Below are 25,642 nucleotides of genomic sequence, written 5' to 3' on the forward strand. Positions count from 1 at the left end.
GACACAGAACAGTAAACATTCTAAAACATAATGATGATGATAACACAGAACAGTAAACATTCTAAAACATAATGATGATGATAACACAGAACAGTAAACATTCTAAAACATAATGATGATTACACAGAACAGTAAACGTTCTAAACATAATGATGATGAGAACACATAGAACAGTAAACATTCTAAAACATAATGATGATGAGAACACATAGAACAGTAAACATTCTAAAACATAGTGATGATGATAACACATAGAACAGTAAACATTATGTTGACATTCTGGGCACGTCTTTGACAAGGTCCACTGGCACTGCAATGATCGACTGACCTACCTTCCCCTCCACTCTGTCCTGCATCTGCAAAATAAACACGGGGCTGCCCCTGCCTGTGCCCGACTTAAAAGGGGTGAAGGCCCCCGTTGACCTGCTCAGAGAGGCCACTCTGCGGGGCTGCCGCCTGCTGCCGACCCACTCCCAGTCTTCCTGTTTAGATGATTGCAGCCGAGCGGGTGGCTCTCCAGTGTCACTGATAAGGAGCGCTGATCGCCAGGGCGGTGGCAAGGGAGGTCAACCCACAGAAGGGATAAAGAAAAACACAAGAGAAAAGCAAAAAAAAAAGATCTCTCTTCTCCTCCGTTGGAGAAAAAATTACTTTTTACTCCCAAAGTTCCCTACTGCCATCCACCATGGCACCTAGGCTATTACGCTGATAGACCACGAACACCCCCCTCCCCTCCTCTACTCCTACCTCCTTCCCTCTGCTAGTCTGGCCGAGTGAGCACTCTGCGCCAGATGGGGGCCAGAGTCTTAGCCACATCTCAAGCTAATTTACAAAGATCCCAAATTATTCCTTATCTGGCGGCTTTAAAGGTTCTAAGGTTGATTAACACAGAGCCCCCTGTCCTGTTTATCAGGGTTGGGCTGGGCGGCGCTGCAGAGAGCAGAGAAAAAAAGGAGGGTGGAGATAAGTGCCGACCATTAAACACTTCCACTTCGTCTAATATTTGTGCGGCAACCATCTGCTTAACTGATCTGCCTTCATTTTAATTAAACCGGATCCTCGTGTTGTTGGGGTCATTACGCGGCGGGCTGCGCTGAGGCGGCGGACGCCAGGAGAGCGGTTTGTGATGAGTTCAGCCGTTCCCTCTTGTCCCTGGGTTGCCTCTTGACAGCCAGGTTGAATTTTCTTCTAACCACCACTCGGAGTTAACTCCTTCCTGACCAGACTCCTCTTTCACCTTTTGATGCGCCTTGTGGGTAGCAGAAGCACTTGAATGTCTAAGACACATTTCTGTAAAGGGACAGTAAAGGGATATCTGTGATCTGACGACGACACAACACATTTGTTTCAGCAGTGCTGCTGAGGACGGCGGTCCAACGCAGGCAACATAAAGCGATGTGTTGCAGGAGCAAAGTTTCTAACCCAGTGGGTGACCCTTGGTGCATACTGACACTGATTCTACGGGCTCTCTCCCCTCTCCCCTCCGCCCCAGGGTCTATCCCACCGACTGACACAGTCCAGACTAAGGCAGTAATGGTTTGATTTGCCCAACACTAGTTGGATCGATGCGGCTGTTTACTGTTTCTCCCTCTCTCATCCCTTTTGTCTTTTTTCTAATTTAGTGTTCCCAAACCATGGACAGGGTCTGTGTGTGTATGCTGCGCTTGCAGCTTCGCCCTCCTCCCTGCTCTCCATCACTGTCCATTGATGTTTTTTCCTCTCTTCCCTTCCTTCTCTCTTCCTCCATCTCTCTCCCTCCCTCTCTCCCCTCTCCCTCTGTTCAGCCTCAGAAAAGAGCCGCATGCCTCCACACTTTTGGACAAGACTGATGGCTCGTCAATAGCATTAGCCAGCAATGCAGGCCTCGCTGGTGTAGAACAGAATCGATACGGCCCCAGTAAAAAGTCTAATACGTTGACAAGCCCATCCTAGCCAGGGCTCATGTTACCAGAAATTCGTTTTTATAAGGAATCAGCCAGTCACTGGCTTGTTTAGTCTCATCCACCCGGTTCCCAACACTTGACTAAGATTTATTACTTTTAAAGTAATATTTTTTATTTTCTCCTTTTTTCCTTCTATATATTTAATACATATGTTTTTTTAAGGACGAACATTTCCTGGTCGACGGCTCACAGGAGTTTTAGCCCTGATCTGATGAAGCTGGTAACTTCAGGGACCGATAAAGCACTGGCACATAAAAGCTTTTCTGCTTCTCTTCATTCTGGTAATTTTCCCTCCAATTACAGAACACAATTAAAATCAATTAGTCCTCAATGAACGGTAATTGTTCCTCGCCAATGTAGGGCTGCCTCTGCCAAGTGATTGGAAGTGTGTGTGTGTGCGTGCGTGTGTGTGTGTGTGTGTGTGGTGGGGCGAGACCAGGTTTGACATTGCATTATTCGTTTCAAAATAAAACTGAAATAAAAATATATATTGTCTTGTGTCTGTACAGGTATTGGCTGAAGAGCTAAATGTAAGCCCCTCCCACCAATTGAGCAAATGGACTACAGCAGTAGGTCTACTAATAAAAACAGCTAATATGTGTTGTAGTTTGAACACAGAGCAGAGAGAACACCTCTCCTCTACTGCGTCACTGACTGAGACTGCCTGGCTGCAGGCAGTAGTGGCTCCAGTGGCAGATGTTCCCCCCTGCTCGTGTCACTATTGATGAAGTGCTTCTTTAAAGAACTCTCTGGAATGGCCAGGGCCAGGCACTAATTATGACAGTCCTGCTGAACAGGCAGCTCCTGTCAGGTCCCCTCTCTCCTTCTCTCTCCTCTCTCTATCGCCCTCTCCCCCAGACTTCAGTGGCCTTCCTGGGCTTCAGAGGACCAATTAAAGCTGCAATATGTAACTTTTTGGGCGACCTGACCAAATTCACATAGAAATGTTAGTTATAGATCTGTCATTCTCATTGAAAGCAAGTCCAAGAGGTGGTAGATCTGTTCGATGTGCGCTATTTTTATGCTTCCTGTTCTTAAGTTTCATTTTTGCGTCTTTTACTTTCGATTTTGCACACCAGCTTTAAACAGCTGAAAATACTATATTTTGGGCTATGGAAAATATATTTCACAGCGGTTTCGATGATACAATGATTCTCTGCACTATACAATATTATTTTGTTACATAAACTGTCATTAGGCAAACTATTAGAGTTTTTTTGCAATACTTCAAGACAGGTTATTGTTTGTCAGCATGCACGCAGTATACGTACAAGCATTTAGCCAAGCAGAGAGAGAAACTCCCTTCATTGACAAGAGGCCTGAGTCTACTCAGTGGACAAGACCAACACCAGCGTAATTCCAAAACCTCACCCATCAGACAGACTGCTCGTCCCTGACATCAACTGTCCATCGGCGGCTGCGTCCGTCCGACTATACTCCTCTCCTACCTCTCAAAGGTCAGTGGAGGGGCTGTGTTTTTGTCAGGACCAATGGATGGCGGCGCCCTGTCAGGAACACTACACGGTAGGTTATGTAGCAGGTGGACCAGCCGCAGACCAGGCAGCTCTGTAGCTCCCAGGGTCTCCAGTGAGGGGCCGTCACTGATGGGGCTGCGGGAGCCATGGGCCCTCATGCTGTGGGAAATATATTTTACTGCCCCCCCTCCCTGGGTAATCAATACCACCAGCACTATTATTCTGCCACGGGGCCATGGCATATCGACAGCGGCTGGATGAGCAGCCGGCGTGTGACAATGAGGAATGTTGTTTAATTCAAGGTCATTAAGCCTCCTCCTCGCCTCCCGACGGTTGCTTCTTCACTTTCAAAAGGGCCAGCATTATGTTCCTGTTTCTTACCAAAGCAAACATGACATCCCCGGTGGCATTCGTATCAATTTGTAATATGACCGCCGCCGGAGCAAATGATGTAAGCGGGTGATGGCTGTTATCCAGAGACGGACGGACCCTCATGTTGACTGTTATAGTATGTTTCTCATAATTAAAATGGTTTAGTTTTTGTCCGATTTAGATCCATGGTGTCCAGTTAATGTCTGTCATGTTTGAAGCCTTCCTGATGTCATGTTCTCTGCTGCTAAACTAGACACACATTTTAAAGGTCATTTGGTGTTTACCGTTAATGCAGTCCCCGCAAAAGCAGGAACATTGCCTTTAAATTTCAATAGCGCTTTAGTGCTGAACTTTGGCGATACGGATTGAATCGAGCCCTTTGTGTTTAGTGTTGATTTGAAAAGAGAAATTCAGAGAAGAAATGTTTTTTAAAACTGACCTGTGCATATTTCACTGTTTAGGGATCGCAGGAGGCTGCTGAGAGGAGAACGGCTCATAACAATGGCCGGAGCGGCGCATGGCTGGAAACCATGTGTTTGATATAATCTCAGCAAAAAAAGAAACGTCCCTTTTTCAGGACCCTGTCTTTCAAAGATAATTTGTAAAAATCCAAATAACTTCACAGATCTTCATTGTAAAGGGTTTAAACACTGTTTCCCATGCTTGATCAATGAACCATAAACAATTAATGAACATGCACCTGTGGAACGGTCGTTAACGGCCTACCGTCTGTACGCTGTTAGTGTCTTAAGGTCACAGTTATGAAAACTTAGGACACTAAAGAGGCCTTTCTACTGACTCTGAAAAACACCAAAAGAAAGATGCCCAGGGTCCCTGCTCATCTGCGTGAACGTGCCTTAGGCATGCTGCAAGGAGGCATGACGACTGCAGATGTGGCCAGGGCAATAAATTGCAATTTACGTACTGTGAGACACCAAAGACAGCGCTACAGGACAGATAGCTGATCGTCCTCACAGTGGAAGACCACGTGTAACAACACCTGCACAGGATCGGCACATCCGAACATCACACCTGCAGGACAGGTACAGAATGGCAACAACAACTGCCCGAGTTACACCAGGAACGCACAATCCCTCCATCAGTGCTCAGACTGTCCGCAATAGGCTGAGAGAGGCTGGACTGAGGGCTTGTAGACCTGTTGTAAGGCAGGTCCTCACCAGACATCACTGCCAACATTGCCTATGGGCACAAACTCACTGTCGCTGGACCAGACAGGACTGGAAAAAAGTGCTCTTCACTGACGAGTCACGATTTTGTCTCACCAGGGGTGATGGTCGGATTTGCGTTTATTGTCAAAGGAATGAGCGTTACACCGAGGCCTGTACTCTGGACCGGGATCGATTTGGAGGTGAAGGTTCCGTCATGGTCTGGGGCGACGTGTCACAGCATCATCGGACTGAGCTTGTTGTCATTGCAGGCAATCTCAACGCTGTGCGTTACAGGGAAGACATCCTCCTCCCTCATGTGGTACCCGTCCTGCAGGCTCATCCTGACATGACTTTCCAGCATGAAAATGCCACCAGCCGTACTGCTCGTTCTGTGCATGATTTCATGCAAGACAGGAATGTTAGTGTTCTGCCATGGTCAGCGAAGAGCCCGGATCTCAATCCCATTGAGCACGTCTGGGACCTGTTGGATCGGAGGGTGAGGGCTGGGGCCATTCCGCCCAGAAATGTCCGGGAACTTGCAGGTGCCTTGGTGGAAGAGTGGGGTAAATCAAATCAAATATATTTATAAAGCCCTTCTTACATCGGCTGATATCTCAAAGTGCTGTACAGAAACCCAGCCTAAAACCCCAAACAGCAAGCAATGCAGGTGTAGAAGCACGGTGCCTAGGAAAAACTCCCTAGAAAGGCCAGAACATCTCAAAGCAAGAACTGGCAAATCTGGTGCAGTCCATGAGGAGGAGATGCCCTGCAGTACTGAATGCAGCTGGCCACACCAGATACTGACTGTTACTTTTGATTTTGACCCCCCCCCCTTTGTTCAGGGACACATTATTTGATTTATGTTAGTTACATGTATGTGGAACTTGTTCAGTTTGTCTCGGTTGTTGAATCTTATGTTCATACAAATATTTACACATGTTAGGTTTGCTGAAAAGAAACGCAGTTGACAGTGAGAGGACGTTTCTTTTTTTGCTGAGTTTATTTGATACCATTCCACTGATTCTGCTCCAGTCATTACCACAAGCCTGTTCTCCCCAATTAAGGTGCCACCAACCTCCTGTGCAAGGGATATTGTGAGATATTATGGTGCATCTCTTCAAGATGGCCGCCATTATAAAGACTACATGTTCAACAATACCCTGAACCCACTTCCTTCCTCAGGTGCAGCTGGAGGTGCTGACGCTGGTGTGGTGTTTTAGGAATAACCTTGCAACAAAAAACGATTTTATTTCATGTTTTATTCTTACATGTTGTTCTCATTGAGATAACATCTCCTTTACTAAGCACTAGTCAACCTCAGGGCCAGAAGAGGCCAGACTGAAGAGGAGCAATTGTCTGAAGGACTTTGACAGGAATGATAGTAGTTTGTTTGAAATGTAAGTGGCCTCCGTTATGCTTGTTTATTTTGCCGACAGTGTGATTTGTGCGTAATTTCCACCTGTGATTGTAGAATCGTCATTAAAGCACGTTTTGGTAAAGTGCAACCTTGTCTGCCTGCCTTTCAGAAGTATCATTGGGTGCGTTCAAGCAGATCACTTTTGTCAAGTCGGTGACTATCGTTGGTCACCACCTTTCAAAGTTTATTGCATTATGGGGTGAACAATCGTCTGGCTTGCGCCTACATTTCAACTGCATGAACTTTACATAAATCATGTGATCAAAGGTCATGATGTTTTGACTGCAAATTTCTGCAGTTGCTCTTCGCCAACTTCACCTTCCAGCCATCACCTGCATAGTGGGGGGCTCTATTGTCAACCAATCATTAGGGTGTTTTTGTTTGACCCACGCAAACTTGACCAAAGACATGACTGAAACAGGAACCAACTTTGCCGTGATTCATGTATACAGTGGATATATACAAATGAATATGATATGAGGCTCTCTCTCTCTCTCTCTCTCAATTGATTGTACAATGTGTACACAAGGTTTCACTTTGAGTGTGTGACATGGGGGTTGGAGACATGTTTATTTCAACTTTGTAAAGAAAAGCTTTTATAAACAATGGTAACTGGCATGTTGATCTGAGCCTTGCTGTTGGAAAACCCCTTTAGTGTCCGACTTTCGGCTGTTGCGGATGAACCAGACTTCATTTGTCTACAGTCGGTTGCTTTTGCCTTACCACTCAAACGAGACCAATGTCTCACTAGCACTACAACTCCTGTATTTACAAGGAAGCAAACAGAACGAAACAGGAAAGACCTACCTGGGGTGTATTCATTAGTAGGATTCCGTTGCAAAACGTTTTGAAACTTTTACTCCACAAACAAAACGTTATGCAATGATAACTACTTTCTATTGGACAAATTCAGGTAGGTCCCTCCCCATTTCATTCTGTTTGCTTTCGTTTGGTGCCTAGGGTAAATGGTTTCCGTTGCAAGATGTTTTGCAACAGACTAAACGTTTTGCAACGGAATCAGACTAATGAATACACCCCTGAATTCGTGCAATATAAATACAGTATATCGTTTTCCATTGAAACAGTGCAAAACGAATTAATAGAAACTCTAATAGACTAATGAATACACTCCTGGTGATACTACAGTATCAGGGTTGGTGTGCTTGTAAAAATATCTACCTTTTCCAGGATATCAACAAATCACTAGGCTACTAGCTGTTTGGATGATCGATGGCAAAACGATGATTTTTAATATGCCTAAAGCCTAAAGTTTAAATCCCAGCCTTACTACCAAAAAAATGTGGGTTAATTCCACACCTCTTGTGCTTTAGTGTATGGGTGGATCTCCAATCATATTTCCTTGATTCCTCACATCCTATCTCCTTCTTCCTCAAAATGCATTGGGAAAACTTCTTATTGGGGAGGAACCTTAGACCTTGGGATCAATTACCCCCAAAAGTATTAGCGAAATAGCGAAAATCCTCTAGGCAGCCCTACTAACAAAAGTTGAGGTATGGTTTGGGTGTTGAGGGGGTGAATTGCGTGCTAGGGAAAGTACCTTTTTGGAGAATGGGCATTGGCAAGATTTGAACCTAGGACCTTCTGGTCCCTATCCCAGTGCAAAGTCCAATCAGCCAGAAGGGGGGAAGGCACAAGTCTGTTTTGTCCACATATTTAAATGTATTCAGTCAAAGTTAGTAGATTAGAAATGTAATTAGTTTAGAATGCTGGGTAACAAACAATCAGTCGGGATACGAACCAGGAAACTTGCAGGTCACAACCCATGTGTAACGCCCCCAGCCACCTCCAACCTACCAGAGCTTTTTTTATTTGACTCTCACCTGTAAACTCCACCCACTAACGTGTCACTCTTAAGCTCTGCCCACTGAACTTTCATCCAACCAATCACATTAGTTCTCTGCTCTTGACGCAGAGCTTCCCTGACAACAATATTGAAGCTGGGATTCAATCCAAGGCACCTTTCAAAAAGTCTAGTGCGCTGCGGTATTGAATCTAGGCCTGTATGAGGAAAACTCCTGTGCAGAATTCCAGGGCTCTTTCTCAGTTTGTTTCCTTGTGTCCTCTCTCCTCGTCTACTTCTCAACGCATTGGAGCGGAAGATCATACACCCCCAAGACATGCGAACCTCCCCTGTTATTAGTAATGGTGAGGTTAGCATGTATCGGGGGTGATCTTTGACCCTCTGTAACTTTCTCACTCATCATTATTCACGATTCATTCAGGATAATCCGTAATCATGGTAGCATTCACATGAATGTAGAAGTGTTTAGAAAACATTCTTGTTTGTAATAAAAGTGACTCCAATATGACACACTACATTATTTATCATTTGTTTCTATTGGGCACAAAATAATCTGAAACAACCAAAACGAATGGCAAATGCATCCAACAAGTTAGTCACAAGCTTGATGTAGTCATTGCGTACTATGAACATGGGACCAAAAACAAAACTTTTGACTACTTGATTTATATGAATCTTTAGGGGTATCAAATAATGTTGACCCCTACCTTTTTGATAATTTTTTTAATAATTCAATAATCTCTATCTGAACAATAGTATTATTATAAAATAATATAATTTCCAAATGTTTTGGACCATACAATATAGCTTAGTGTTTGAATTATTTATTGTATACAGTCGTCATTGCTCATCTTTATCAAGGGTGTCAATTTCAGACCCAACTGTATAATATTATTGTTGACAAGCACATTGCCCTTTTAAAGCACATCTCCATTCCACTCCTCTGCTAATATGCTAACACCAGCAAATCCTAGGGCTGTGTTTTCAGTCCAGGACTAGGCCTAATAAGTGTCTGGGAAACTGGCCCCGAGTGCTCACACTGGTACATCTTTAAATGACTTCATTAATCTAATCGTCCACTAATTGGTCAAGATAGCCTTTTCCCCAATGATTTTTATCACAGCTTAATTAAAACAGGCCAGTAAAACCGCTGAAATCGTGTCTTGTCTGACCGGTTTGATTGACAGACTGTCCCTGTGCCTGTCGGTGTTAAACTCCAGCCACTCATAAGATGTCCTCCCTTTACCCCTAGAAAAAACACACACACACACACACACACACAAAATAATAATCCCTTTCAAAGACGAGCAACGTGGCGTCAGATTGCCAGTGACTGATAAATCTTTAATATAAAAATTGTACAAGAATTCTGATACAAATTACAAGAGGTATTTGGACAAAATATGAATAAAATTCCATTTACATCCCAAAACCCATATGCATTTTATGCAAAAACCATAGACCGTTATGATACAGAAAAATACAAGGAAAGCAACAAAACAAAATCAATTAAGAAAGAGGACCTTTTTTCTCCTCCAGTCTGCTAATGGGAAAAACCTGTTTTAGGAGACATACAGTATTCATGAAGCTGCCAATGTCACCATTATGAAATCAAGAGTGATGCAAGCTTCCCCTGTTGTAGATGCTGCAGTTTGCAGTGTGACTGTAGCAATGCTGCTATGCCAGGCAGTGAAAATAAGAGTTGATTGAGATGCAGGCCTCTGGTTGCAGAGCGGTAACACAGCCGTTTAGCACAAAGAGAACCAGACAGCTACACAAAAACATCACTGTGGAAAAGAAAATGTACACAAAGTCTTTTGAGCTTATTTATATATCAAAAGTAAGATTGGCATGTTGGTAAATAGTTTGGGGTGACTTGCTATAATGTTAAGGATTGTGAAATGTTCTTTTGTTAAATACAATATATGGGTAAAAATCACATTTTATGCATTTCTGCATGTTTTTTATTTGTTCCAGGATCATTTACTGTAGAATTGCTGTTACCAAGTTCCGAGGGTAATGTTGGACCACAGCGTATCATCTGTAAAACCACCAATCTTCCCATGTGTCTTTTGAGCCTCGCCACATGTATTTTTCAAGATGGATGACGTTAACCAGACAGCTCGCAAACATCCCCCTCCACTTAACCCAGTGTAACGTCCTACCCTGCTCTCCACAAACTTAAACAAAGTGGACACGGGTATACCATCCATAACGGATCACTAGACAACCCCACCTGCTCCATTGTCATCTCTCTCCTTCTCTCTCTCTTTCAGTGATGGTGTGTTGTGGGGAAACTGACATTTGGCAGTCAAGAGTCCCCTAATGAAATATTAAAGGCTCACTCCACTCAAGCTGGCCAGTGAGGGTTTTAAGAGGCCTTCTCCTCCTGGGGACCGAGCCAGGACAGTAATGGTCCCATCGGCCTGACCACTGGGCTCTGTCCTGGACCCTAGTGGGCTAAAGATGGACAGAAAGACGGAGGGAGATTGAGGGGTCAGGCCCTCTCGAAGGAGAGAGGAGAAAATGTACTGTAATGTCTCCCGTGAAGGAGGAGAGGGAGAAGAGTGGAAAGGTCAGGGGGCTCCATCGCTTTCCAGACAGTCAAGAAGGCCGGCACGGCTTTCTCGCTCTCTCTGCTTCTCTCCATCTCTCCAGCCTTGTTAAGTGACTGCCGCAGGTCTCAGCCAGACCGCTTTCGATCTCAGACCAGTCCCTCGGCTCTCCTTTCTCTCTCCCTATCCTCTAGTCTGGCTATTTTGTTCTGGACAGTCTTTTGCGTATCAGGGCAGTTTTCTTAGCTCATTTGCAAGCTCTCCCTAAAAGCCGTGGCATGCTGGCATGGCCATCGAGTAAGAGACAGAGGGGCTAGAGATGAGGAGTCAGTGTAAGGGAATTTAATCTCTCTCTGGCACACTAACATACACAGGTCACTGATTGAGCTCCCTGGCTGCTTGAGAGATCTACAACATTGAATAGGACAAGAGGAATGTTTAAGAGTTTGGGTTCTGCTGTTTCTTTGTCATCAGATCAGGTTGTGAGGTTTAACCGGGCAGGCTAAGGTCACTGGCCACAGCAGCGTTAGTTAAGACTACTCTTAGCTTGTTACAGTCTCACGTTCCTCAATAGACTGCGTGTTGATTCCAAACCAGACGGATTGGCCTTCCCAAGCTTTCTCCCAGTTCTTTTATATCCACGGCATTCATCGTAAGCCATCGAACACTTTCAGAGAGGGGCTTCCGCACCTCTCTGATTCAGAGGGGTTGGGTTAAATGCGACACATTTCAGTTGAATACGTTCAGTTGGACAACTGACTAGGTTTCCCCTTTCCACCTTCTTTCTCAACTGCTCTCAGTGCAGTCCATTGAGGTCCAACTCAATGCTACATTCCACTGTTCTCCCTAATGAAACGCTAGCGTGCCCTGCAGTGACATGGCTGAAATGCTAACGTTGGACAGACTGCTTTATTACATAGAGTGATGGACCGTGGATGAGCTCGCTTTCTCTCTTTTTCTCTCTCTCTCCCCCTCTCTCTGCCTCGGGGTGTCCTTGTTTCCCACCCATCACCAGAGGTTAACAAGTCCTCTTGTTGCTGTCATCCACATTGGCCTGTTAGCAGGAAGTGTGTGTGTGTGTGTGTGTGTGTGTGTGTGTGTGTGTGTGTGTGTGTGTGTGTGTGTGTGTGTGTGTGTGTGTGTGTGTGTGTGTGTGTGTGTGTGTGTGTGTGTGTAAGAGAGACAGCTGTCAGCAGGGTTCCTGGAGTGACACTTTTGTACTTCTCCGGCTGGGCCCGTGGCGGTAAGGTGCAGTACGGTGCGCTGAGCAAATGAGGCAGGCTGCGCCTCAGTGCCACTCCAGAGAGTAGCCGAAGGTTCCTGTACAAAGTTTTTCCTTCACCTGGGATAAACAGGCAATTACACATTCTTTTTCCACGGCGATGGCCGTCCAGTGAACTTAAGCGTACACTATTAGTCGGTGTCCCTATAGGACCCGAGAAGGAGGGGAGGGGGTAGAGTGGTGGGTTGAGGGGGAAGAGGAGGGGGGCGGGAGTGGTTTCTCTCAGGGAGGGAGAGAGAGCGAGGTGAAAGAGAGAGACCGGGAGACCGGTTTGGATCTCTGTCGGCGTCACAGTCCTGTCAGCAACATTCACGTCTGGCGGTGTAATGAAGTGACAAGTGAGTTATTAGACAGATCAGCGTCAGAAGGCCTCCAGGTAACGGTGGAACAGCACATTTTTAATGATACTCACTGTCATCCCTTCTTCCTCTCAAGTCAGCCCTCCACCTCCGCAACCCCTTTCACTCAGATCAGCTCTCTCTTCAGAGAGGAGAGGGGTGAAGACTGCTGCCAGTGTCGTGGAGGCTGGTTGTATGAGGAGAGAGGAGAAGCTAAGTCTTAAGAGTTTACGCCAATGTGTCCATCAAAGGGTCGATCATGCCCATTGCAAAATAGTCATAAAAAAAAAAAAAGTCCAACACTTTCATGGATATAACGGGGGTTTGAATACTGTATACCACGTAACACTGTGTTTTTATCCCCTTAAGATAAGCACCAATCAAGAAAGAGGAGCGCTCAATTTTTTCACATCCATAGTAACACGACAAAAACACAATAATAACCATCAACTCAAGGGCACAGACTCAAAATGAAGACCGATCTGTCTTTCTTTTTTTCTTTTCTTGAAAAAAAAAAAGGAATTCATATTGGACAAGACATCTGCATCAAGATAACATCACCCGCCAATAAATACCCCTCCCCCTGGCTACTTTGCCTAGTTATCTGAAATATTTGTACCTTAAGATGTGTATGGAAACAAGGAAAATGGCTGCAAATAACTCCGAAAACAGCCAGGCAATGGCGACAGAGTTTCACAGAGTTCACGTTTGAAGCTGACAATCAGCAATGGAAATCAATACCGAAAAAATATAGCAAAAGGCTTAAGACTCAAGTGCATCATATCAATTTATGGGGTGTAAGTTAAAGTACAACTGTATGGCGGAAAAATATAGTTTGTTTTAAAAACCAATGCTTCTTTTGTTTTGGTCACAGTTTAAGGACTATTTCTTTGTTTTATAATCAATGTGACATTCACAATACTTCTGATATGATGGCCATTTTTTGCATGGAAACGTGTATAAAATAATAGAAGGACACCCAACGCTTGTTTTAGGTCACAAATACCACATGCAGTAGAAAGATTAGCCTACTTCAACCTCTGTAGCTAAGTTCTGTGATATTAGTCACACACTGGGTTTACACTCCTTGAAATGAAAATAACACAAACAAAATTCCTCAATACTTAAATCTTCTGCCTTCAAAAACAGCAGCTGTATTGTAGTCAGTCACGTTACTGTATCTGGTAGAGTAGAAATACTTAGACTTTTTCTGAATAGGATTATTTGAGTAAATGGGCCGGATGTTGGGTTTCATTCAGGACAAATATGGGTCTTTTGTTGTGAAATAGCGTTTTTGAAACTGAACACGTGCAAAAAAAATAAAACTGCCACAAGTGTGCTCGTCATTTCCCCTTGGCACTATGGCCGTCTATCAGACCCCGAACATCGCGGAAACCAACCATTGCAAAGTCCTCCTTGTAATAATATTACACATCCCGCTTGTATAGTTGCAAAGTGCGAAAAACTGAATTGGTATAGTAAAAGCTATAAATGATAACAAAAACAAAAGAACAGAGAATGATATTGGTGTAGGAGCCAAAAAAAAGCATGCCGGCAACCTCCGCATATCTAACAAGTAGATACAACCAGTCACATGATCATTAGTTCTTCTCCTTCTCAGTTTAAAAATGTTTCTTTTTTAAACTAACATAAATGAGTCAAGCTAGTAAAGATGCTACCTCTTTCTTGCCTACCTTAGCGCTGGAAGTATTGTACTGTAACATAAAAACAAAAAAGAGAAACAAAAAAATAGCTAACAACCATCAAATACAATTGTTTTACACCAATAGCCTCTTGGGACATATTATTTACAAATTAAGCAGTCATGCTCTTGTGTGGGGTTTTCTTTAAAAGCTATCATTACACAAATACAACAAGAAGATTTATATTTTTTTCATTGTTATTATCATTTCTGCAGGCAACAGTCACAAATAAGAGTTTGAATAGATTCTTTGGAGATGGACAAAAACAAAGACATATGGGAAATAGGAAATGGGGTTTATGGGAAACCGGCAGGGCCAGTTTTTGGAATAAAGACACTTCAAGTGTCTCATCCTCGTTCTTCCAAAGAAGGAAAGGTCAAAAGTCACAACGCTTACTGTATATAGTCACTGGATCTCATCGAAGGGAAAGAGAACTGTGGTGCATGACGTCTAAGGGTGGTAAGGTGTAGTTCCTGGGGGTAAGAGCTCATGGTTTGGGGTGAGGAGGGAGTCGAGGAAGGGGGTAGAGTTGGCCAGACGGGGGCCAGGGGGTTGGGCTAGTCTACCATGGTGGTGAAGGGCACGTTGTTTTTGTGGAGGTTGGGGTTCTGAGAGTGGCGGTTGCGGCTGCGCACCGAGGAGAACATCATGTTGCAGCCGGCCACTTTGCACTTGTGCATCTCGCGCAGGTGCACAGTCTTGTAGTGCACGCGCAGGGTCCCTTTGTTGCTGTACACTTTGTGGCAGATGCTGCACAGGATCCCACCACTGCCACCGGTGGAAGACAGGATGGTCGGCGAGGAGGAGGGGTCGGTGCCGGTCAGACCTTCTTCCGATCTTCCTCCGACTCCTCCCTCGCCGACCTGGTCCCGCCGCCCCCCGGCCCCTGCCTGCCCCGGGGTATGCTGGGAGCAGTCCTCCCCGTCGCTGACCCCTCCCTCTTCCCCCTCCTCCTCCAAGTCGTCCAATAGGATGCCCTCATCGCTGCCCTCGTCCGACTGGCGTGATGAATGGACTGACCCGCTGGACTGAACGCTGGACGCGGTGCTCAGGTCCAGCACCATGTAGTCGTCTGGGGGGCCACCGCGGTGGTAGAAGCCGTTGGTGTGGGGGTGGTGGAGGGGGTGGTGGTGGTGGTGATGGTTTAGGGGGTGGTGGTGGGGATAATCGGTGCCTGCCGGGGAGCTGGCGTCACGGTTCAGCCCTCCTCCCCCCAGGCTGGCGCCGCCAATGCCCGCCCCTGCCATGGCGTCCAGGCCCAAGTGGTGCCCGGCGTAGATCTTAGCCAGGAACTCGGCGCGCAGGTCCTTGGGCAGCGGCGTGAGTTGGGGGTCCAGGACAATGTCGTCCAGCTCTTTGGTAAGCAGTTTGCGATGCAGGTTGATGTTGGAGCTGTGCCTGGTGGAAAGACATAATGAAGGGGGAGGTAGAGAGAGATCGTTTTCATCAGAAAATGGCTAAACAAGTTGTCAAATGAAGCAAAATGGTGTTTCAGCGCTTTAAACAATGACTTGAGTGGTAACATTCTCAGATTGTTTTGCATTCCAAAACACGTGTTCTGTCTCGCCCAACACATGCACCTATGCTTGGAGTTCTAAGTATTTGAATGATATTGTATCAGTCACTACATTTTTAATAACCCTCCTCTCTTCCTGTCTTCTTCACTCACCCCCAACCTCACGCCAGACAAAAGAACTACTAAACGATTCACCTTGTTCTAGAACCTCTCCTCACTCTTTACCTTACTTACTTAACCTATCAAGAGGAAGCTACGTTGAAATGGCTTCCAATGCCCTCCCTTTTAGGTGAGAGAAACTCTACCCAGTCCTTCTCTTAGCGTTCCCCTAACTGGTCTAACGCGGTGTGGCGAGAGCATCCCGCCACGGTGTTTACCACAGTCAGCACGTCTAGCACAGCCCCGCTGCAAATCCAATAGACTCTGACTCAATTAAATACTCCACCATATTGAATGGGAGTTTATCAATTGATTGGAGCTGTGGTAATGCCATAATCGAGGGAAACTGGATAGCGTATTAGATCTCCGACAGCATTATCACACTGGCTCCCTATTGGAAGTGGCTTAGTCAGGCCCCCCTTTTTTAAACATATGATCCCCATGTATCCCCTTCGCTTTAAGAAATAAAAATGGCCGCTTTTTCACACAGAGAGCAGTAGTATCTCATAACGCATAGCCACCGCCATCGAATTCCCAACAAGGAAGTGTAAGCCTGGATCTGGTGTCGTGCTAAAGCTTGCTAGAGCTAAAGGGTATTGTTTGTGCGGTGTAGCAGTCTGCGTTGCAAAGCCATGCCAAAAGATGTGAGATAAAATGTGTTTTGACAGCTCAAATTCAATGCTTCTTCCCTCCAATTCCACAGTTGCCATTTCAGACTGGGAGGGATTCAGGCTCCACCACAGCAAATGTCACAATAAAATGGACAAGGAAAAGTAAACATAAGTGATTAATAACTGATATGGAAGTGGCACAGTATACACATCCCACTGTCCACAATACAACATGTTAGGGGACTTTTCAAATGAAATTAAACAAAAGTAAGCAATGACTAAGGGATATCAAGCAGTGCTTTTAAATGTGATGGGGTTTCATGCAAGGCAAGGGGCACGGTGGAGGGTGTGACAAACTAAAAAACTAAAAACAGACGTCCTTGGCAGGACAGGACGAGGGCAAATGGATTCACAATGTATAGTAGAGCTTACCAGCAGTGCCATGGTTGATGCAGTCAAAAAGGGTCCCTTGCCTTTAATTATTTAGTTCCCTATCGGACATTCTCCTGCAAGAGGGTAAAAATAGTATACATTCATTGGAATGGAGGGACCCTTTCTTTCTGTGTTACAAGAGGAAGCAAACAGGAGCACCGTCCACTTGAGCATTGTCAGCATCGAGGAGCGGGGAGAATCGATTGGCCGTGGTTGTCACTGCTGCGTGTGTGCCTGTGCGCGCAAGCTTGTGAGAGAATATACAGTACATCCATGTTCTGAGACTTGTGAACATTCTTAGCTCTCTTCTTTTAACCTTTGATAACAGTCTGATACACAGATGGTGTTATCTTGTGGTCCAAATAGTCATGACTAATTGTCTCTCCTAATGTATCCCTGTGTAGATGGAGAAATGACTGTTTCCACGACCAATAAACAAACAATTGGGTCTAGACAGACTGTCAGAAAATATTTTGCTACACCGATTACATTCAATTTGATTGGTTTGTTGATTGTTTTTAGTGGGGATGCCAACAGGCTATGGCATTAGTTGATGTGATTGGGCCGTATGCTGTTGATGATGCTCAGGTAGGCGGGTCCTTTGCAACATGTCTCCACCCCTAAAACCACACACCCCACACTGCTCATAAGCTCTAGTCTGCCATGGCTCCCTGACTGATGAGGTTAAAACACATGCTAAAGTGCCATGCAGTAAGTACCCTGAATTACTACAGTATTACTAAGTACTACTGCATCAGCCATATGTCATTACTGTGATATCAGCATTTATACTAGATCACAACTGAATAACTAACACACAACCCATCTACATTCTGCATTTATATGTCCCTTCTGGTCCTTATACTGTCATTCACAAAGACCACATACTGACCCGGAGAAAAAAAGATGTGTTGAGTAATCAAACAATTAGTGATTACTGTTTAAAATAAATAAATAGATTGTTCATCTGCATCTTTGGAACAATTCAAGCATGTGGAATATGGTGTGAATAATGGCTGCTTGAATAGACTTTGCGGAGGAATTCACCTGCACCGGTGATAGATGCATCTCTAAACATATTCACTGGAAGTGTGTCAGTCTGCAGTTATATTCTTGGGGTTAGATTTTCCTCATTTAGAGGCCATACACAGATTCCTTCATTTATCAGATTTAGCCTCTCTGCCCCCATCTCCCTGTCTCCATCACTCTGCCACCACTATTTCACTCCCCTTCTTCCCCATTCCTCTACGCCCCAAACCAAACTCCTCCGTTCCCTCACTCCCTTCTCCACCTCTCCCTCCCTGATGACCAGTAATGTGGCAGGAAAACCAAATTGACAGTCTCATCTTCGTCCAAAGACGGGGGAGGCCTCTTGAGAGGCCATTTTGTTTGTGCAGAGTAGGAGGAGACGGAGAGAGAGGGGCTAGCTAGCTAACGTGCCTGTCCCAGCCAACGTTAATCATCTTTAGGCTCCCGTCTCTCCTCCAATGGCCCTGTCCTTCCCTCTGTACCGGGTGTGTGTGTGTGAGTGTGTCTGCACTGTCTAAATGAGTCGTAATGAGCAAAGTGAAGTCATATTAAACTGATGCTGATGGTTCTTTGCTTCTGCTGTCATGTGGGGTTGCTATGTGATGAGGTTTGGAGTGGAGAGGTGGGAGGATGATCGAGGGGTTGGGTAACACATTCATCATTGTCTGTCTTTATTCTCTACTAGCTATACTAGCTGGAGAAACTTGATAAAAAAGTTCATAAAATGAATATTCCTCTCAGGGGTTGGTTACACAGACTCCACAGACACACCATAGAGGTTTAGATAGAAGGCTAAGTTACAGATCACATCAACAAAGCCCTGTCATTATATTAGCCTACAATTACTTACAGAATGTGAAATATTTACGACGCTTATTGTTCCAAAGGAAAGCCTTCTGAAAGTGATTCTCTGATTATCTTTATCCACAAAACCCAAATGTATCAAAGATAAGTTAACATAAAAGTCCCCTTTCATAGTATAATGTCATTAACATACTGTTCATCAGTAGATATTTTGTATTTTGAACTCGAGATCTGTGGCTAAATTAAATAACACAGTCTCTCTATAAATGATCAGGCCTTTGTTAAAGCATGGCAAATCAAGAGACTGCAGCTTCACTGAAGTTCTACCAGAGACTGGGCCCACATGGCTTGAAGGGAGCAGGGGAGAGAGAGGGGGAGGAGAGAGAGAGAGAGGGGGAGGAGGAGGAGAGAGAGAGAGGTGGAGGAGAGAGAGAGAGTGGCTCTGAAACGTAATTAACCTTCACTCTCTGCATCCCTCCATCCGTGTGGGGACGAGGGGCCGCTGCACACTAGTGCATCATGGGAAATAAGTGCGGGAAAGCACCTGGTGACAGAGTCCTCTGATGGAGGGATGAAAATGAATAAAACAAGGAAGAGTCTTAATATAAACATGTAGAAAAAGAGAGAGGGAGGCCTTGTCGTTGATTTAGGAAAATATGATTAACGAGGATAATAAGGCCGATGATTACTGGTCGGCACGCCTTTCAGACGTTAATCATACTACCGCTGCTGCCACCGCTGTGTGTGTGTGTGCGCCGCCCTCCACAATAAATATGCAATCATTTACCTCTGAGCTGAGCGCATGGTGGCCAGGGGGCTGAAGGGAAACACTGTTACTGTACTGATGTGCAACTAGCAGCTAGATGTTAGAGGACAGTGTGTGTGTGTGTGTGTGTGTGTGTGTGTGTGTGTAAAACAGCAGTGTGCTATGTTGTTTTTCCTGTTAGTTAACCACGCCATTGATCTGTATCTTTACATCTACGTCACCATGTAGATACAAAATGCCCCCCCCCCCCCTCTATTCAAACGCTTGTGACACTATTGTCATTTCCCATTGTCTTCTTGTTGTTTCCCTCAAATATTAATATGATACCGTAGATCTAATGTTCTTATACCCTCCCCTCTAATTGACTCTGACATCGGGGCTTTTGAAGGTAGCGTTTGTTTGATGCGCCTACCTACGTTCCTCTGGGGTGTCACTCCACTGTAGAGAAATAATTGACTAATGGGATATGCTGAGGTACCTGGACAACCTCCTGTTGTTGGTATAGACGTCAACATCTCGCTGTGAGGAGAGAGAGGAGAGGTGGTGGGGGAGAGGAGGAAGCTGGTTATTAGCACTGCATATTACAGACCTGGATCTTGCATACATTATCTGGTTGGAAACAAATGTCTGGGTGTCCCAGCAGATTTAGGCTCAGATATTGTTTCTGTTGTTAGAGAAATGTTACATTCTAAAGCTCAAATAGGGATGAAGAGAAGGCATACGGTTTGGTTTACTGAGATTAAATATCATTATTCTGTGATATAATGACTAGGTTATTATAGATTACAGGTTATATTGCATTAAATGTATTTAATTAATCATACAGTTACTTATTACTTATTTGAAATATTATTTGAATTTGTGCTAAAATATAATAATGATTGGTTTCATACTATCAGAAATAATATGTTATTAGCTGTGGAATTTGTAACAAAATTTTGTAGTGAATCTTATGAATAATGTAATTTGAAACTACTCAAACTTTATGTAGCAGCAAACCAATGTCTGAGGCGTTGTGGTTTCCCAATCCTTCCTCCACAATAATATTATCAGAGCGGAAAGTCCTTATGAAAACGACCAAATTATTTTCCCATGTTACAACTACAATTACACTGCAGCATGCATTATGTAGTTAAGGGATTACCCAGGGACACATCTGATTGGTGTTCGGCCAGAGCCCTGACTATAGCTTCAATAACCCACAATTCCTTTGGCCCCGCGATACCCCTCTGTTGTTTCTCTCCTTATTCCATAGGAGCGGCAGGCTCAGTAATACATCCCATATGCTACCAGGAATTTATGCGCCACACAAAAGATCCGTCCCGAATGGCACCCTATTTCCCATATAGTGCACTACTTTTGACCAGGGTTCTGATCACAAGTAGTGCACTATATAGGGAATAGGTTGCCATTTGGGACACAATCAAAGTATGGAAACAATAGTGTACTTAGGTGTAACTCACCCACATCTTGGTCTAAAACCGTCTTCCTTCTAAGATCCATATGTTCACAGCAGTGATTGTCCTCTCTTCCTGCTACACACCTATCTATTCATCAGGGCCTTATGTTAAAGCGCTTCTGGAATTTATACGCTTGTGTTTCTGGTAATCGAGTCAAACTGTCACACGCACATCACTAGGGCAAGATTCCACAGTCACTGTGACACCGTGTCTGTGAGCGTGGGTTGAGGTTCATGCGTCACTATAAGCCTGTGGAAGACATTTCGGTTCATCTTTGAGCCAAGATGGAAGACGAAACACAGTCTAATTTGACCTCGCTCCCTCACAGTTGCACCTCTCTATACTACAGCACCCACTGTCTCTTGGAAACCAAATCCTTTACTGTGAGTGAGTCAGAGGATCCTAACTAGTGCTGTTCTTCACTGATTCGTTTTTCCCACCACTGTCATCCCCTCCTCGTTTAGTGCCGGAGTTAAGTGTTTTTTTAAAGGCCATTACGGGGTCGCCGCGGCAGATGCAAATACAAGTGGGGAGCGCTAATGTCGGAGAGCGCCCAATAAAAAAGATGGACGGCTAAATTATATAGTTGGGAGACAAGCTGGGGCAGTGGTCGGGAAGGATGACGGGAGGGGGAGGGCTCTGATTCATAGTTCTACCTTGACTTCCACTAAATAAGGAAGTAGGCCGCTGAATTAGGCCTCCTCATTGGTCAGTTTGGCCATGTGTGTCCAGCTCCTGAGCAGGTATTGGTCGGCTTACTCGCCACTCATTCAGAAATGTCTGAAGTGAGTCGCTGGGATGCCTCGATACCATTGGCGTTTCTGTCATGGTAATTTAGTATCTAAACATTTGTTGAGATGTCTGTTCGCTGTGGGGAGGCTGTTATTTGGATCGTAATCAAACCATAAGGTCAGGACTATTTGTTTAATATCATATTTTATTTTTGTGCAATAAAGAGACTAATTAAAAATACTGTGTACATTACAATGAATCAGTGACTCTCTGTAAGACTATATGCATCTGTAGGAACGCATCAGCTTTTGAGTATGTGTGAGTTTATACGTGCACAAGCATGTGTCTGTGTGTTTGTGTGTGGTTATGCGAGACAGCAGGCCTCTCGTGCCCCGGGCGCTCCCTGTCCCTAAAGCCTCGTCAAAGAGAGTAACGAACTAACGTATCATCCGCGGCTGTGTCAAACACACGCATCGGCACGGCAACGCATCCTTTAATAACACTTCCTGTCATCTTCCTGCTGTCGGCACCAGCTGCGTCAGGTGAGCGGCATGATTTCACCTTCTCTTCTCCGCTAACGCTATTTTACCTGTCTCTTCTCCTCCATCCCCCCCTCTCTTTTCCGCTAACACTATAACCCATCTCCTCTCTTTTTTTCCTCTCATCCACCTACTCCATCCCCTCCCTCTATCCCTGCCTCCATCCCTCCCTCCCTGAACAAGTCCCAGAGTCACCTGCTCTATTTACTTGGTGCTAATGAACAAACAGGAACAGAATGAACAGATGCCACTGAAACAAGGAACTTAATAAAGGCCCCGGGTGGAGAGGGGAGGCGGGTGGAGGGTTGCTGTTGAGACAAAACAACTCTGAGAAAAACCAGAGAAAAAACTCCTCAGAGAAGCAAATTAGATTAGGAGGGGGAGAAAACACACTCGCTCTTTATCTAAATAAAAAGTGTCACTTGTCACCCCGGTGTGCTCTAACACGACAAAACATGTTTTTATCTCTCTTTCTCCAGAGGAGCTGGTTGAGTGAGGCTTCCCCTCTTCTAGAGCTCTAGAATGTGGCATATGTCATTATACTGGGAGCAGAGGCATGCTCTGACTGTGTGTGTGTGTGTGTGCGCACGTGTGTGTGTGTGTGTGTGGGGCTCTGCTAAAGCGATAAAGAGATGCATTTGTTACACTTGAAGTCATGTCTATTTTCGAGGGGCGTTGGGGAGGAGATGAATTTACATTTCCTTTCAAGGGCCCTTTTTACACCGACACCCCACTGTGAAGACAGACTGGACCGTTCAGTCAAATGGACATGCTTGTTTACACGGTGGTCAGGGGAATAGACCTGGCAATGTCACACACAAGGCCTTTACTTCTGTTTTTTTTATGATGCTAATAACAATGCTAATGAGTCACTATCGATGCTATCATGGGGTCGTTGTTGAGAGTTTTAATTCCCTAAATTACCCTAAAATCCGGACACATTTGGTAGGCTATTTTCAAACCACTCTTAGGCCAGTCAAAGTCTAACGTCAATCACCCCCTCATACAAAAAAACTAAACAATTGTTAGCAATTCCTTGGAGAGCTAAATGCTAGTTGCTAGCCCAGGGCACTCTGATGTTGTGTAGCCTCAGCATGTGTTGTGTTCTGGCGTCAACCTGCTGCTTGCTTTAGTGGGTGGGTGTATTCTGGGAGGGTGTGTGTGGATAGGGTGGATGTGCGAACAAGCCCAGGTAGGTAAAGCGTGGCTAGCCTCACCTCCTGGAGCAGGGCGCTAATACATGCAGTGGCTTGACAGACCGCTGTCTACGTTAATGTATGCTACCTCACCTGTCAGTGACGAGGTGAGTGAGGGGAGGTAAACAGGGGTATATCTCAGAGTGGAAGATTGTGTGTGTGTTCTGGCGATGACACCCTACTTCTCTGAACTTTGACATGACAGTCAACAGATGCCACTGTATACCTGTTAAATTACAAGTGTATCTCTGCTAATGGTGCGTTTCACTTAACATATGGTAGGTGACGCCTTAATCATTTCACTCCATCTAAGTAAGAAAAAAGGAGACTTCACTGCAGTTGAGTAGCTCATCAAGAAAACTCATCTACGGTCCTAAACTTCCCCGTTACTAATTCCACAATTACTGATATGATGAAATATCAAATAAAATGATACATGCACCATACATCCACAACATTGTCAATGTTTCTAAATACATCATGTAATGTCAAAATGAAAGGACAAAACATATGTAATGAACCTACCTGTAACGAATGCCTGAATTGTTAGTATTTTTTATATATATATATATATACACACACAGTACCAGTCAAGTTTGGACACACCTACTAATTCAAGGGTTTTATTTTTACTATTTTCTACATTGTAGAATAATAGTGAAGACATCAAAACTATGATATAACACATGGATTCATGTAGTAACCAACAAAGTGTTAAACAAATCAAAATATATTTTATATATATATATATATATATATATATATATATATATATATATATATATATATATATATATATACACACTACCGTTCAAAAGTTTGGGGTCCTTGTTTTTGAAAGAAAAGCAAAAAAATGTGTCCACTAAAATAACATCAAATTGATCAGAAATACAGTGTAGACATTATTAATGTTGTAAATGACTATTGTAGCTGGAAATGGCCGATTTTATTTTTATGCAATATCTACATAGGCGTACAGAGGCACATTATCAGTAACCATCACTTCTGTGTTCCAATGGCACGTTGTGTTAGCTAATCCAAGTTTATAATTTTAAAAGGCTAATTGATCATTAGAAAACACTTTTGCAGTTATGTTAGCACAGCTGAAAACTGTTGTTCTGATTTAAAGAAGCAATACAACTGGCCTTCTTTAGACTAGTTGAGTATCTGAAACATCAGCATTTGTGGGTTCGATTACAGGCTCAAAATGGCCAGAAACAAAGACATTACTATTTCATGAAGCTGCCAGTTGAGGACTTGGGAGGCATCTGTTTCTCAAACTAGAAACTCCTAAATACTTGTCCTCTTGCTCAGTTGTGCACCGGGGCCTCCCACTCCTCTTTCTATTCTGGTTAGAGCCAGTTTGCGCTGTTGTGTGAAGGGAGTTGTACAAGATCTTCAGTTTCTTGGCAATTCCTCGCATAGAATAGCCTTAATTTCTCAGAACAAGATTAGACTGACGAGTTTCAGAAGAAAGGTCTTTGTTTCTGGTCATTTTGAGCCTGTAATTGAACCCACAAATGATGATGTTCCAGATACTCAACTAGTGGCCCCAAACTAACAAACTAACAGTAGTGTGTATAGATAGATAGATATATATATATATAGTTGTATTGTTTGTATATCGTTGTATTGTTTGTATCTCAAATTCTTGTTTAGTTACTTGTCGTGTTTTTTGTGGACCCCAGGAGAATAGCTGCTGCCTCCGCAAAAGCTAATGGGTTTCCAAGTACACAAATGAATTAATAACACCAGTTGTATCATAATATTAATTCATACTCTACTGATATTTAAATAATTAGTCAGAAAAATTGAGGCAGTCAAATTAAGAACCAATTGTAAGCCAAGAAAAAAGACACTGTTAGTGTGTATATGTGTGTGTGTTGTACGACACTCACCTGTCTCTGCTCCGTCGGGAGGGGAAGGCAGCGTTGCAGCCGGACACGGTGCACACGTGCATCTCTTTGAGGTGCACGTTCTTGTAGTGCAGTTTGACGCTGTAGGAGCTCTTGAAGCTCTTCTTGCACACGTAGCAGATCTTGGGGTCGTTGGAGTTGGGGCTGGTGCACAGTTCTCCCTCGGGGGAGTGCGAGGAGGGGAACTTGGGCGGGCTGGCGCCGTAGCTCATGGAGGAGATGAAGCTCTCGTGCAGGGCGGCCATGCTGGCGGCGGCGGCTGCGGCGGCCGCCATGCCCCCATTGTAGAGGCCGTACTGGCTCATGCAGAACATGTCGTAGGTGGGGTCGTTGAGCTCCTCCTTAATCTTGATGGTGGGCTGGTGGGGCGAGGGTGAGGAGCGGCTCTTGGGGTCTTCCATCTCCT

At 44.5% G+C, this 25,642-nt stretch overlaps 1 protein-coding gene across 1 annotated transcript in view; it reads right to left on the reverse strand.

Annotated features, from left to right (window-relative positions):
* Positions 1–11,837: 11,837 nt before the first annotated feature.
* Positions 11,838–25,642, reverse strand: part of bnc2 (basonuclin 2) — a 148,735-nt gene continuing 134,930 nt past the window's right edge. Inside the window, 3 exon segments of the mRNA XM_038981923.1 lie at positions 11,838–14,913; positions 14,971–15,474; positions 25,219–25,622. Coding sequence (XP_038837851.1) covers positions 14,634–14,913; positions 14,971–15,474; positions 25,219–25,622 — 1,188 coding nt within the window. The 3' untranslated portion in view covers positions 11,838–14,633.

Source organism: Salvelinus namaycush, chromosome 42 (genome assembly GCF_016432855.1).
Source record: "Salvelinus namaycush isolate Seneca chromosome 42, SaNama_1.0, whole genome shotgun sequence".
Taxonomy (NCBI): Eukaryota; Metazoa; Chordata; class Actinopteri; order Salmoniformes; family Salmonidae; genus Salvelinus; species Salvelinus namaycush.